Source organism: Camelus dromedarius, chromosome 30 (genome assembly GCF_036321535.1).
Source record: "Camelus dromedarius isolate mCamDro1 chromosome 30, mCamDro1.pat, whole genome shotgun sequence".
Lineage (NCBI taxonomy): Eukaryota > Metazoa > Chordata > Mammalia > Artiodactyla > Camelidae > Camelus > Camelus dromedarius.
Genome location: NC_087465.1, coordinates 22,213,521 through 22,230,596, shown reverse-complemented (window position 1 = coordinate 22,230,596; position 17,076 = coordinate 22,213,521). Strand labels below are relative to the sequence as shown.

Genomic DNA, 17,076 nt, shown 5'->3' with positions numbered 1-17,076 from the left:
ATTCATTATCTTGGAAGAGTCACATATTTCTAGGCTCAACTTTCAATTCAAAACTTATCATGCTAAATCAAATTATCTACATGTATTTTTTTATCTTATCAACTATTCAGTGAATATAATTTTTTTGTTGGAATTACTACTAACGAGTTTAAATAAATTATAAATTTCAAAGCTAATATATAACCAAATTTTACCAATGAAAGATTATTTTTAAACATTTTGGCTAACTTGAATTCATAAACTTTTAGAAATACAGATACAATATTTAAATCAGTTAGTAATACTTAAATCATATTAAATTATATTAAAATGGAAATACTTCTAATATAAAATGTGCAAAATATTTTATTTAAACATCTCTGGGATTTCAAAATTATAGAATAGGTAAACAAGATTGTACTGTATAGCACAGGGAAATATATACAAGATCTTATGGTAGCTCACAGAGAAAAAAATGTGACAATGAATATATATGTTCATATATAACTGAAAAATTGTGCTCTACACTGGAATTTGACACAACATTGTAAAATGATTATAAATCAATAAAAAATGTTAAAAAAAATCTCACATAACTCTTTGTTTTTAGTTTCTTCATCATCCCTTGGATCGTTTCTTCAGGTATTTAACACAATTTTCAGAAAACATTATCTTTACTTTAATTGCTTTGGGATATAGTATATTATCATCATTAACATCTTTATGTAATGAAATTCCTGGAAATTTTATCACAAGCTTCAAGGACTATAATTACTTGCATAACATTGACAAGTGTTTTTTAGCTAAGTTTATTTTAAACATAATAAACCTTATTACTAAAAATAATTTATCCAAAATGTAAGAGTACAGAAAGAATGCAAGGAAAAAAATAAGAACAGTCCATATTTTACAAACCAGAATTTTTAATAAGTGCATTTATCTTGAAACAGAGAGAGAGAGAAAGAGAGAAACTAGAATTGTCAAAATTAAAAAGACAGGAAAAAATACTGGCAAGAATGTGAAACAAGTGGAATTTTCATACATTTTTGATGGAAGTGTAAAATTATACAATTGCTTTGTAAAACTGTTTGGAAGTTTCTTATAAAGTGGCACACATATCTAACCTATGCCTCAGTAATTCAGCTCCAAGGTATTTACTCAGAAGCAATGAAAGCAAAAGTCCAAAAAAGAACTCATACAAGAATGTTACCAGCATCTGTACCTGAGTAGCTAAAAGCTGTAAATGGCTTAGGTGTCCATTCAGAAGAAAATGTACAAACAATCTCCGGTATATACATACAATGGAATACTACTCAGCCATAAAAATGAACAAACTATTGATTCATGTGACAAAAATTAATCTTAAAAATATTATGCTGATTAAAAGAGGGCTTTCCTAAAAGAGTAGACATTGTTTGTTTTCAATATAAAGTTCTAAACACATCATGTAAAACTGATTTATACTGGCAAAAGAAAAGAAAGAAGAGCAGTTGCCTCTGGTGGGTGGGCCAGAGATTGGGAAGACACATGGAAAGAACTTTCCAAGGTCATAGTGAAGTTCTGTATCTTGATAGGGGTTTGGGTTACAGTATTTGCCAAATCTCATCAAGTGACACATTTAAGGGGTATATATGCACACCACTGTATGTAAATTTTACCTTAACAAAATGAAGGACCAGAACTAAATGTTGAATTCTAGGTGAACACTAAAATGTTTAGGGGTGAAATGTCCTCATACAATGGGATGTAAAATAGAATGGAATATGATGCAAATGTGGTACGGGAAAGCTGTAGGGAAAAAAATGTGCAACTACAAGGTTTTAACAACTTTTTAAAATCTCTTTATCTTGAGCCAGACGTCGTTCTAAACATATTACATGTATCAACCCTTTTTTTCCTCTTAGCAACCCTAAGAGTCAGGTACTACAACGGCTCCAATATTACAACTGTGGAAACGGAAGGCACTGAGAGATGAAACATCTTGCCCTGACTTGCCCTCGGAGAGCCCGACATGACACAGTCGGCATTTAAACACAACCACTTAACAAGTCCAGCTCCAGGACTAGTCTAGTCTTTGGGCATCAGTATAGTACCAGCTTTCTCCCTCTCTTCTTCTCTCTTCCTCTCTTTCCATCTCTCTCCCCCTCTCTCCTCCTGCCTCTCTTTTTCCCTTTCTCTTCATATATATTTTCTAGGAATGTGTTTTCAATTATGTTAAAGTAAGGTATATGTTATGACCTAGCCAGATTTCATGTTTCATCTTAAGTGGGAAACAAAAGCACAGTTGAACATTTCAAAGTAACATACGTTAACTTAAAATGTTTAATAAAACACTCAATATATGTGTGCCTATAAATACATATTTAACTATATAACAAAAATATGTCTAGAAAGGATTTTGATAGTATAGTTGCTCATATGAAAATGTAGTGTAATTTAAATAGAGCTTATCAAAAAGGGCATTGCTAATTACTGAGTAAAATAATAGTGCTCGATTAGAATGGCGTCTGTACCTTTCCCTGGGTTTTCTCCATAAGTCTAATGTTGTTAGATCTTAATAAGTGGGTTGATTCGCTATTCCTGGAAAAAATAGCTAATTAGGAAACAACCTTTCTATCCTAGCTTTCCAAAATCGAGAAGCATAGTTGTTCCTGTTTTCCAAATCTGCTAAACTTGCCATGAGAGTACGTATCACATCCTAAGGATCATATAATTGTCATGTTACTATGTTAAGGTGTTGGAAAACTAATTCCTTTAATAATCCCAAGTATTATATATCATTAGTCCATTTTTCACATAAAGTGATTAAGGGTCAGAATGATTAAGTAACTTGTCAATAGTCACAAAATACATTAACTTCTGGAGGCCTTCAAATATATTCCAACATCTGAAGATTACACACATACACACAGACCCACAAAAACACCTACAAATACACACATAGGAGTGCTCTGTGTATGTGTATGCACGTGTTTGTATGGTATATTATACATATATTTATGCAGTGTTATATGTATATGTATATATATTGATATATCAAAAATAAAATATATAAATATGTATATAGATATTTATATATACATGCACATATACATATGAGTTTTATAAATCATAAAGGATATCAGTAAGGATTGAAAGAATTCTTGCTACTTTTTTATAAAGTTCAGTTCAGAAATTGATACTCAATTATTTCCTAAAATTCATGTAGCTGTTTTATTTATAAATCAAAACTACCTTGGTAGAGATTTGACAATAAAAGAATTAAGAAATTTCAGAACTCAGCAGAGTGAGATGAACTTTGTGACAACTTCTTTATACAAATACTTGAGGAAAGAAATTCACATTCAAATTTTAAAAATAAAATATTCTTGCATCCATTGTAGATTAATTGACCATATATCTGTGGGATTATTTCTGGGCTTTCTGTTTGAATTGATCTATGTGTATATTTTTGTGCCAGTACCATACTGTTTTGATTGCTGGAGCTTTGTAGTATAGTCTGAAGTCAGGGAGTATGATTGCTCCAGCTTCTTTCTTCATTCTCAAGATTATTTTGGCTGTTCAGGGCCTTTGGTGTTTCCAGGCAAATTTAGTGTTTTTAATTCTAGTTCTGTGAAAAATGCCATTGGTAATTTCATAGAGATTCCAATAAATCTGTAGATTGCCTTGGGTAGTATGGTTATTTTAACAATATTGATTTTTCCAATTCAAGAACATGGTATATCTTTCCATCAAATGTTATGACAAAGGAGGCAAGAATATTCAATGGAGAAAAGACAGTCTCCTCAATAAGTGATGCTGAGAAAACTGGACAGCTACATGTAATAGAATTAAATTAGAACATTCTGTAACACCATGTCCAAAAATAAACGCAAAATGGATTAAAATCCTAAATGTAAGACTGATACTCTAATCCTCCTAGGCAGAACAATCTTTGACATAAATTGCAACAATATTTTGTGAACTGGCTCCTAGAGTAATGGAAATAAAAGCAAAAAATAAACAAATGGGACTAATTAAACTTAAAAGCATGTGCACAGCAAAGGAAACCATAGATAAAACAAAAAGACAACCTATGAAATGGGAGAAAATATTTGCAAATGATGTCACTAACAAGCAATTAATTTCCAAAAGCATACAAACAGCTCATACAGCTTAATATCAAAAAAGAAAATGAATAACCCAATCAAATAATGGACAGAAGACCTAGACATTTCTCCAAAGAAGACATACAAATGGCCAAAGGTATATGAAAAAATGTTCAATGTTGCTAATTATTAGAGAAATGTAAATCAAAACTACAGTGAAGTATCACCTCATGCTGGTCAGAATGGCCATCACCAAAAAGTCTACAAATAATAAATACTGGAGAGGGTGTGGAGAAAAGGGGACCTTCCTACACTGTTGGTGGGAATGTAAATTGATGCAGCCACTATAGAGAACAGTATGGAGGTTCCTTAAAAAACTAAAAATAGAATTACCATATGATCTAGCAAACCCATTCCTGTGCATATATCTGGAAAAGATGAAAACTTCAAAAAGATACATGCATCCCAGTGTTCATAGCAGCACTATTTACAATAGTCAAGACATGGAAACAATCTAAATGTCTAATTAACAGATGACTGGATAAAGAAGATGTGGTATATTTATACAATGGAATACTACTCAGCCATTAAAAATGATAAAATAATGCCATTTACAGCAACATGGATAGTTCTGGAGAATGTCATTCTAAGTGAAGTAAGCCAGAAAGAGAAAGAAAAATACCATATAATATCACTCATATGTGGAATCTAAAAAAAATGAATTTATAAAACAGAAACAGACTCACAGACATAGAATATAGGTGTGGTTGTCAGGGGGGAGGGGGTGGGAAGGGATAAACTGGGAGTTCAGATTTGCAGATACTGACTGGTATATATAAAATAGGTAAACAAGTTTATACTGTATAGCACAGGGAAGTATATTCAATATCTTACAGTAGCATTTAGTGAAAAAGAATTTGAAAATGAATATATGCATATTCCTGTATGACTGAAGCATTGTGCTGTACACCAGAAATTGACACAACATTGTAAACTGACTATAACTCAATAAAAACATTATTTTAAAAAAACTCCTTGTGATTGGGCAAAACTGCCAACTTTTCTAAAAATATGGAAACCCAAGAAGTAGCCTAGACAGGATGAACAAATATTAGTTCTTTTCTGATCATTTTTCCAATAAAATCAATTAGGTTTTTAAAAAAACTATTAAATTCTAGGCACTGAGCAGCACAATTATATAAAGCAACCTGAAAAATAGGTCTTTATTAATTAAAAATATTTCAGTAACAGAAATGGAGGAAATTATGCATATGGGGCTTCTATTACTGTTGTCACCTACTAATACATCTATTCCACCTGCTCAGGGCAGGCGCTTGTTGTGATTGAGTAGGGTCTGTCCTGAGCAGGTGTTAAGTAGTTCAAACATCACCTCTGCTTATAAGTTTCACTGTTTAGAAAATAAGATTCAATGACAATATTAAAGAAATACGTATCATGGCAGGGGTCTCTAGAATTGTCTTGAGATTGAAGAGCAGTTTTGTTGCATTAATTTTCTCAAAACATCACAATCATCTCTTGGACAGGGGAAGGCAGAAATGGAACAGGGTCCCCAAAATGCAGGGAAACGCCAAAAAATATTTATGGGTGGCTTTCAAGGATGAATCTTCATGAACCATAGGCAATCCCTCTGCTGTAGTGAAAACATACGTCCACTTCAGAATCAGTGCATGTTCTTGAAGGCCATGGTTGCCTTGAAGGCAGCCATGGTCTTCGTGGTAGGACTAAATATTTTATTACCTTTACTGAGAGCATATTTGGATTATGGTTTCTTTATATATGAGGAAAGTGCCCACTAAATGTTTCATGAGATTTATTTACTGTGTTTTTACATGTTATATAAAATTTAAACTATGACAGAAAATAAATCTATGCAGGCTAAAGAAATATTAAAGATTTAGTATTTTTAGAATTTTTTCAGCATTAAAAAATAAATATAAGATTTATTTAAATGAGGAGCTATGGTGTTTTTGAGATATAACCTCATAAAAGTGAGAGTAAAATGAAAGAAATAGAAGAGAAATGACACTATAAGACTTAGTGGACTTCAAGAAATAGCAAAGATGATACAGATGTAAAAGAAAGAAAAACCTTTATCAATCATTTCATAGGAATATTTTAATGTTAATATAAAGGTAGATATCAATACAATTTTTATCTGGGATCCAATTACTGGTTAGCCATTAAATTGGATTCTCAAGTAAGCTAATTCTTTTAGCTTTCATGAGCTTTAAGTTGCTAATCATAAAAATGCCCTCTGCCCAGGCCATTAAAGTGAGATTCAGTGGAAAACTCTTGAGATAATTTGAATTTACAAGTAAACTAAATCTATATATGTGTGTAGCATATAGAAAGAGATTACTATATATAAAATATATATGGTATTTGTATTATAGTCATGGAAGTAATCTTTGTATATAGTAATCTTAATATAGTAATCATGTTTTAGTACCACTGGCACCTAAACTAGAGATACATGTGTTATTCAGTACTTGAAATCATAACATTGTTATCCTTGTTAATATTTTGTTAAGAAAACCAGATACATGAGAGGCTAAGTGGGTGATGGGAAATTTAGGAAGCTGCCTTAAATAATGAAGCTCTAAAGAACCCGTGGCCAGAAAAGAGGCCAGAAGGTGCAAATAGCTGTGTGGAATTACAGGGGAAAAAAAAAAAAAAAAAAAAAAAACAGCAGTAGCTTGAAAACCCGCAGCCTGGTGATGAGGGGTTACTAGGGGGATACTGTAAATAACCGCAGAGGGAGGGAAATGCACACACCAGTAAAGAAAAGGGAAAAAGAAACACTCCTGATGGAGCTTGTTTTTAAGTTGAATAAACAAAGAGGTTGACAAAGGTAGGATGTTTAATGAGTTGACTGCTTTGATAGTGAAACAGATCTGAGCTGTCAGAATTAGATGTCTTAAAAACTCAAGAGAAGTGTTGTGGCACAGAGAGACGTAAACACAGAAAAATCCAAAGTTTTTTAATATGTTTGAAAATACGCCCTATCGAAATGTGAGTTGCAAAACCTTATTTCACACAGCTGTTCCTCTCCACTGTCCCTTAATGCCTCTTCCCTCCATGAACGTAATCATTTTTAAAATATGTATTTTTGGAGTGTCCTTCTGGATCTACTCCTATGCAGATTTTATTGTGTATTTTTGTATGTATATATGCACTTATAATTTCAGGTTTTATAGGACAAACATGATCATATTATTTATATAATTCTGCAGCTATTTTTTTATTGGTTGTCCTTCATAAGTTTCTATGTCAATGTATATAAATCTACCTCAGTTTTTTTAACCCCCGCCTAGAATTCCATAGAATAAATGTATCACAATGTAGTCGATCTTCTATTAAAGGACATTTAGATTGCTTTCATATTTTTACCAAAATAAATACAATTTCAGAGATTTATGATAGAGCAAATTAATTTTTAATTAGCATCCTCAAGCTAACAGCAAAGCAATGCTGGGTGTTTGTTCTTTCTTCCTTTTCAAAATCATTTATCTTCTGCGAAAACTCCTGTGGATTACTTTCCACTGCTTAATGTCAGATTAAATGAAACCAATAATAAGGAGGGGAGACTCTCAAAATATGAAAATCTTTCCAATAGACACATGTTGTCCAAAATTCCAGTTTGAGTTTAAATTCATGCTTCTGATGAACCGCTTTATAAAAACATTGCCATAGTGGACAGAGAATGAGTTTAGCATTAAGGCTAAAGTGTGTATGAAATTCAGTTCTAATTAGGAATATTCTGCATGATATTTTATGCCTTAGGTTCTCATCTGTAGAGTGTAATAATAATAATAATAATAATAATAATAATAATAATAAATGCCTACTTTTATTTGATACCATGAGGAATAAATAAGGGATGCCCCTCACATAAATAATGCATTAAATAAATTTAGTTCCTCTTTTTTAATAAGTACTCAATAAATGCAACAAAATGATGTTACACTTTGTTGGTTTATGTGTGTGTGTGTGACTCTGTGTGTTTATTTGTTTGCCACCCCCCCAAAAAAAATTTAAAATATGAAATACTTCTATTAATGTATCCAACATATCCCTGGTAAAGGGACTCGAAATTAAAATTGGGAAACTAAACTAAAATCCGTCAAGAAGTTTTCTTCTCAGTATCTGGATCAGTCATATAATTGCCTTGACCGCTTGCTGTCTTAACTATGAAAACCAATGCTAGATTGTTATTAAATGTGTGTATCAATAAGCAGTTTTCAGAGTGTCGTCCGCAGACTAGCAGCACCCACTGGAATGTTATTGGAAATGCAAATTAAGTCCATCCCAAACCCACTGAATCAGAAACCAAACGGGTTAAACAGAACAATACATTTCACTGGGTCCTCTGGGTGACTCTGATGCATGTTCAAAGTAGAGAAAAACCACGATGTGTCTTTTTTTTTAATTTTTCCTTTCTTTTTTTTAATTGAAGTATAGTCAGTTACAATGTGTCAATTTCTGGTGTACAGCACCATGTCCCAGTCATGCATATACATACATATATTTGTTTTCATATTTTTTTTCCATTAAAGGTTACCATAAGATACTGAATATAGTTCCTTGTGTATCTTTAAAACATAAGTACTAAAATGTGAAATGGTATTTGTTTCACTATTTATAACCCTACAAATGAAAAACATCCAAACAGTTTATTTTAACATGTCAAGTGAAATTATGAATACTATACTGGTAGACATCTCAAAATAGTGACACACATTTTTATCTTGCCAAATTTCCCTCCAAATTCGTCTGTTACCTGTGCTTCCCTTTATCCAGGTTTCAGAAATGACACTCTTACTAAGTATTTTCAGATGCTCATCGATTAGCTGAGAGGTTAAATCTGGAATCTTTTTCAGCATCTTCCACACAGCGTTGTGTTCAGATGGTGTCCTGTGAATGGGCCTTAAAAAAAAAAAAAATTGCAAATTGAGAGACCACAGCATAAATACAAAGAAACAAACAAAAATCCTTGATTTTTCAGCTTCCAGATTTGTATTTCCTTTTTTTAAGGGTTGTTTAAGGATACTTGTGATAATGTTGTCTTTTGTCTTAGTAATCTTTAAAATTTGTTCTCCTCCCATCATAAAGATGTACTTCCATGAAATTTTAAACTTTAGGATATTATATAGTGCCTTTCCCTTCTTTTTATAGAAAACTCAGTGCTTCAGTTTTAAGATTATATCCTTCGTTATTAGCCATTATAATAATAAAGACATCTTTTAGACAAATGATTGATGTTTTATCTACTGTTTATTCTCGATCCTTTTAAGTACTATTAAAATTAGATCAAATGAAGCTGTAATTTAACATTTGAGGATATAAATTTTAAGTTAAATATACATTTGTAATTTTAAATAAAACATAGTTATCATATGATAGCTATTTATTTACTTTAATCACTAAGTTTACTATTTAATAAATAGTGTGCCACAATCAAGATACAAAATTCATGTTGGTTCTAAATTCTCAAGGGACTAACCTAGTTCTCATGCCATTGCTAAATATGCAGTATTTTTTAAAAATCTATTGTAAAAAAATCAGTTTAGCAGCAGAAAGGAAATTCAGGGTACTCACATATATGTAGGTTTGCCAGAAACAGACTCAGTTTAGACACGATATCCTGTTGGCCCATCTGTTATGCATGTGTTTGTGTGTGCATGTTTACATGATGACAATATAAATTGTTTTTTTAGTGTTGTTGTGTTGTAGCAAAAAAAAACCCCAAAAAAGTTGGGAAAACACTCGCTTAGTAGTCTTAAGAAATAGTTTTTAGAAAATTGGCTCCCTACTTAAAATCATTTAAAAGTGTGTACTTCAGATGCCATAAAAAAGAATTTATATTCAGAAATGTCATGGTATCATAACTAAAGCCCTAAAATATGTCACTGATTTAGCAACCAAATCGGGGTGACAAGAAATAATATCATGGATTTTAAATAATAGGCATACATGTTTAGTGGCAAAACATTTGCTATATTATTTGCCTGCAGTAATCTGGAACACAGACCAAGTGCCTAGGAAACCTGCTGCTTCACAGAAAATAATTGGAAAAAGCCAGAAAATTATTATGTTTTGCTTGCTAAATTGTTACTTGTTTGTAGCAACGTATTATTAGCTGGCTAAAATTGACCAGTTCTCAAGCATAAATGAAAACAAATAGAGATGGAGGGGATCCAGAAATGTGGGGCATGATTTTTTACCAGCCATGTCATTAGATTAATTTAATGTCACGTTTACCAGGATGGATGAGTAGATTAATGTTTGTCATCATATTGGGAAGGTTTGGCCATTCTCTCTTCAATATTCTCTGCCCCTTTTCTCCTCTCCTTCCAAGATTCCCATTAGGTTGATTCTGGTTTTCTTGTGGTGTTCCCACAGATCCCTGAGACTCTGTTCATGGTTTTCGTTTTTATTCTTTCTGCTCCTCTGATTGGATAATCTTAATCGATGTATCTTCAAGTTGACATAAGTTCCTTCTGCCAGACCTCATCTGTTGTCGAACCCCACTAGGGAAGTTTCTATTTCAGTTATTGTACTTTTTAACTCTAGAATCTCTATTTGGCTCTTTTTTTATTTCAATTACTTTGGATTGATATTATCAGTATGGTGAAACATTACTGTCATACTTTCCTTTGACTTTATAAAGTCTGTATCCCTTATGGTGTGCAGAACCTGTCTCTGTTCACTTCACTTAATAGTCATCTAATAATTGTTTGGAGATTTTCTTAAATGCTTGAACCATTAGGTCCTCCAACTTTTGCTGATGGGAATGCCAAGTTGTCATGCTCTATTTTAATTCTTTAGATATGGTTTCCTTTGTTTCTTTGAATCTATTCATAATAGTTGATTTAAAAATCTTTGTCTATGAAATCCAACATTTGAATCCTCTCAGGACATTGTTTTCTCTTGATTCCTTTTTTCCCTGTAGGGGACATACTTCGTTGTTTCTTGGCATGTTTCATCATTTTTGTTTAAAATTGGACATTTTTTGACAAAATAATGTAGCAAATCTAGAAATAAGTTTTCCCCTCCTTCCGAGGGTCAAATAACATCAATACCCTGTGAATGTGGCTTTTCTAGGAAACTGCCAGACAAATCACAGTGTGGCAATGTATTGGGAGTAGGGCTTTTTGGCTCCTAACCAGTCTGCCCCCTCAGTGGCTATAAGGCTGCTAGCTTCCAAGCCTATCACAGAATTGGAGAAAGGAGTATTAAAATAGAGCAAGGTTTAAAAACTACAAACCCTGCTATTCTTATAAGGTTCTGCTATTTTTCTTGAATAAATGCTCATTTTGTTGCATGCATCTGATTAATTTTCAGAGTTCTGGAAAAAAAAATCATTTTGACACATTTTGCCAGCATTTCACTGCTGAAGGAGCAGATATACAGAGTTTCTCACTCTGCCATTGTGGGAGTCTTGCACTCCACATTGAATCTTAAATCCTCCAATCTATAGCAACACCCCTAATTTCCTCCCACAGCTCAAAGTCAACATAAACTGCAATCAACTGATGACAAGCCGTAGGGAAGTGTACATGACCATTTTGAGTGGGACAGTCAAAAATATTTGGGAAATAATACTACTAACTGAAGACATTAGAAGAAATAATGTTTAAGAGTCCAGAAATCACTCAAAATTATAACTCTTCATTATTTTGATAAAAGATTGGAACTGTAACTTACATATTCTGACCAAACCTGCAAAACATTATTTCCTACAACTGGCCTAATCTTGCTCTAGAAATCTAATTCCTGATAAATTCTTATTTTTTCTGTATCCTTCTGCTTTTCCTACATGGGCACTCAAGAATTTTCAAATATTTGGAATACCATGTTTGGGCTCTAAAGAAGAGAGAAGTGGTAACTTACCCCTCTAACCTATTACCACCATTTTCACTTTGTTTGTGCTGCCCCATCTGGGGACTGGTCTTAAGAGTTTCTCAGGCTACACCCTGACAGATGATCCGCAGTTTTGAAATTCCCCAGAACCTTTCAACGGATTCTAACATACACCTCTGTGCATCCTCAAAATGGTAGATCAAGACATTCATGTCTGAAGGCTTGTCCTTCACTTCATCTTTTTAAAACAGACTTCACTTCTCTTTCAATCTCTATGTTTTATATTTGACAGGAACTTTTACATACATCGTACACACTGCTTTCTTACCACATCTTCCAGACCTACTCTTACTTAATATAGAAAAGCTACACTGAAAGAAGCTAGATTAACAAAAAGGAAAGAATTCATAAAGTGACAGATGTCTCAAATGTATAATGTCCAAACTAATACTAGTAAATAAGGAGTTGTTTAATACCATCATTCTTATCATTATCATCTTTATGAATTATCAAACCACATACAGTTGCATGAAAAAATTGTTATTCCTGTTGTATTTTCATTGACTCACCTTTATATCTATTTTCTAGCCTTAATTCAATCTGATTACAAAAAACAAAATCTTAATATATTCCATGTATTTTTCAGGCATTACAGTTGGAAACAAAATAGCTATAGGATTTCTTTTTACTCCTTTCTTTCCTGGTGATCATTTCAAACCTAGGAGTGTATAGAGTCGTGACAAGTGGGTATCTGGCTTCTGATCACCAGCACCTCTGTCCTTTGGCATCTGCTTAGTTCTCACTGTTATGTATAGCCATTGGCATCCATGAATTTCTAAATGTTTCAAGTTAAAGGTACACATGATCTACATTTTGTAAAACTTCTTGTAAACCTGTTGACTGTTTCACTCTGTGCTAATTCATCATACTCCTTGCTAGAAACGAGAGTATTTATTAATTTATTTTTCTTAACATAAAGTTTTATGGTTTTGACAAGACAAATATCAATGTATTAGATTTCAGTAGATGCTTGTTAAATTCCTCCCTATAAAGTTGCTCACCAGTTACTAACTCTTTATTGAGAACTGATTCAACATTTTGGAGAGTATCTCCTGGGAAGAAGAGGGAGCAGGACATGGAGAAACTGATTTGAGGAATGTTAAGAGGATAGATCAGAGCCCAGTGTTTGAACAGCCAAGGAAACTTGGTACCTATTCGTGGGGGTGAGGGGCACTTCAGGCCTTTCCAGAGAAAATAGAACCACAGAACCACTGGGAGACTGGCAAGCATGAAATCTGTAGGACAGGCTGGCCGGCTGGGAACTCAGGAAGTACTTCTGTATTACAGTCTTGAGGTAGAATTCCTTCTTCTCTGAGAAACCTCGGTTGTTGCTTTTAAGGTCGTCAACTGATTGCACAAGGCCCACCCACATTATGGAAGGTAATCTGCTTTATTTAAATTCAGCTGATAGCAAATGTTAATCACATCTACAAAATACGTTCAAAGCAACATCTACAGTAACATTTCACCAAACGACTGGGCCCAATAGTCTCAACAAAATGGAAAATAAAATTAACAATCACAGGCTTAATTGCTTCTGGAAACATCGTTGCAGCCATGGGAAACTGGTTAGGACTCTCTTAAGGTCTCTATACCCCTAATGCCAATGTAATCACATCTACTTGGACATGCCAATGAAATGGAACTTCTGCATTTTTCTGCAAGTAATCTAGACTTCTTAGATTAATTAACAATCCCCAATGTGCTAGATTGAAGAGTAAACAAAAAGCCTTGTACTTCTCTTTTAATAGCATTACACGCCTTCTGATATAGTTTCTATTCAATTTAAATATTGAAATTATGCAAAGTTCAGCTTCCAATACTGGCTGATTCACAAGGCCTTATTTAGAGGACTTAGACTCTTCGGTTGAAGTCCTTAGCCTTCCAGAGTGACTCCGCTCACAAGTCTTCTCCCCAAGAAGGAATTCAAGTATATGAGGGGATTTACTGGGTCCTTGTGGCAGTGGCTAGAGGAACAGTGGACTTCATGTGCTGAAAATTTTGTTGAAGGAATATAATCAACTTATATTACAGAAAACAAAAATACAGCCATCAAGCTTGGGTAGGATGTTTGACCAATAAAACAGTAGTAAATCAGAACAGGCACAAGTAAAGGGAGAGAGTAGGGGTGGAATATGTAATAAGAAGCAATATTTAAGCACTATCAAAGAGGTTAATTTCCTCAAGGACACAGCTAACAGTGATTAAAAAGAAACTGAAATACTAAAAGCTACTGAGTGAAGAACAAATAATGTTAATACACAAACACACACTCACATACACACACAGGGCCCAAATTTAAATAGAACAATTCCAGATCTTCAGGATAAAATAATAAATACACAATGCAATAGGAAAAAAGCATATAAGCTTCTCATTTAAAAACAGAGACAAATATTAGATATAGAAAGATACAAATGATAGTGTTTGGTCAAAACACTAAAAATTGAAAGTAATTAAGAACAGTTAAAGTATTTGACTACATTTTCTCAGGAGAATATTATTTAGTTTATTACAGAACCCTATGTAAAAACATAAACCTACAATATTGGTGATGTTATTAGGTATATATTGCATAAGTATAAATATATCAGAAATACTTATTCTAGAGACAAGATTGTTAAGTGAATCTTAAAGATCTTTTCTTACAATTATAAAATCCATAATTAAAATATTCACTGGAGAATATTCAGTTTTAAGAATCATGATTTGATGATTCAGAAATTGCCACCTTCTTAAAGATGGCTTTCTTTAAGTAGCTTCTTTTAAAGTTTAAAATTTATTCCTTCAGAACCCTCCTACACTGTTGGTGGGAAGGTAATCTGGTGCAGGCATTATGGAAAACAGTATGGAGATTCCTCAAAAGACTAAAAATAGACCTACCATATGATCCAGCAATCCTACTCTTAGGCATATATCCAGAAGGAACCTTATTTCAAAAAGATAGATGCACCCCAATGTTCATAGCAGCACTATTTACAATAGTCAAAACATGGAGACAACTAAATCAATCGATGATCCATTGACTGATGATTGGATAAAGAAGCTGGCATTGGTATATTTATACAATGGAATACTACTCAGCCATAAAAATAATAAAATAATAAATGCCATTTGCTGCAACATGGATGGATCTGGTGAATGTCATTCTAAGTAAAGTAAGCCAGAAAGAGAAAGAAAAATACCATATGATATCACTCATATCTGGAATCTAAAAAAAAAAAAAAGACAAACAAACTCATTCATAAAACAAAGACAGACTCACAGACATAGAAAGCAGACTTTTGGTTACCAGAAGGAGAAGGGGTTGGGAGGGGACCAAATGGGAGTTTGAGATTTGCAGACACTAATATATATAAAATAGATAAACAACAAGTTTATACTGTTTAACTCAGGGAACTATAGTCAATATCTTGTAGTAACTTACAGTGAAAAAGTATATGAAAACGAACATATGTATATTCATGTATGACTGAAGCGTTGTGCTGTGCACCAGAAATTGACATAACATTGTGAACTGACTACATTTCAATAAAAATATATAAACAAAAAAAATGTATCCCTTCACTTATCCATATCTCCTAGTTTCTTCTTCCTTTAGAACAAGATAACTACACTGGGCAATGCATGAAATCATAATCATCAAATTCATTTCATTTCACCCATTAAACTCTGCTTCTAAATTGTTCAACATATATTTGCAAAAAAGTGAACTGTTCTCTATGTTAATTATTTATTTATTGACAATTTGAAATACCTAAGCTATTTAATTTGAAGGAGTATCTGACTATCTAGGTATTAGAAATTCCAGGGTTTTTTTGTAGTCAAACACACACACACACACACACACACACACACACGCACACACACACAAAAGCAGGAGGAGGAATTCTGATTGCAAGAAAAGACTTAATTCAAGAAGAGTTGTCAGTTTTGCCAGAGGTTTGTCGATTTTTTTTACTTTTTCAAAAAACCAGCTTTTGGTTTGGTTGATTTTCTCTATGGTCTTCTTAATCTCCATTGTATTTATTTCCTCCCTGATCTTTATTATTTCCTTCCTTCTGCTGCCTTTTGGGGCTTTTTGTTCTTCTTTTTCTAATTCATTCAGGTGGTGGGTTAAATTGTTTATTTGAGATTTTTCTTCTTTTTTGAGGAAGGCCTGTATCACTATAAACTTCCCTCTTAGCACTGCGTTTGCTGTGTCCCATAGATTTTGAGTGGTTGTGCTTTCATTGTCATTTGTCTCAAGGTATTTTTTAATTTCAGCTTTGATTTCCTTATTGACCCATTGTTTTTTCAATAACATATTGTTTAATCTCCATGCTTTCCTTTTTTTATCCTTTGTTTCTCTGTTGTTGATTTCCAGTTTCATGGCATTGTGGTCAGTAAAGATAATTTCTATCTTCTTAAAATTGTTGAGGTTTCTTTTGTGCCCAAGTACATGATCAGTCCTGGAAAATGTTCCATGTGCACTTGAAAAGAATGCATATCCTATTTTTGGGGGGTGTAATGCTCTGAAAATATCCACCAAATCTAGTTTTTCTATTGTATTATTTAATTTCTCTGTTGCTTTGTTTATTTTCTGTCTGGAAGATATATCTAGTGATGTTAATGCAGTGTTAAAATCTCCAACTATGATTGTATTCCCATCAATATCCCCCTTTATCTCTGTTAGTAATTGTTCTATGTACTTAGGTGCTCCTATATATTGGGTGCATATATATTAACGAGTGTAATATCCTCAAACTACAATGACATATCACCTCACATCAGTCAGAATGGCCGTCATTCAAAAATCCACAAATGACAAATGCTGGAGAGGCTGTGGAGAAAGGGGGACCCTCCTACACTGCTGGTGGGGATGCAGTTTGGTGCAGCCACTATGGAAAACAGTGTGGAGATTCCTCAAAAGACTAGGAATAGACTTACCATATGACCCAGGAATCCCACTCCTGGGCATATATCCAGAAGGAACCCTACTTCAGGATGACACCTGCACCCCAGTGTTCATAGCAGCAATATTTACAATAGCCAAGACATGGAGACAGCCTAAATGTCCATCCAC

The 17,076-nt window shown here is 33.3% G+C and overlaps 1 protein-coding gene across 1 annotated transcript in view; it reads right to left on the bottom strand.

Annotated features, from left to right (window-relative positions):
- CNBD1 (cyclic nucleotide binding domain containing 1) overlaps positions 1-17,076 on the bottom strand; it is a 210,920-nt gene that overhangs the window by 62,343 nt on the left and 131,501 nt on the right. Inside the window, exon 6 of the mRNA XM_064480798.1 lies at positions 8,869-9,014. Within this exon, the coding sequence (XP_064336868.1) occupies positions 8,869-9,014 (146 nt within the window). The remainder of the gene's footprint in view (positions 1-8,868; positions 9,015-17,076) is intronic.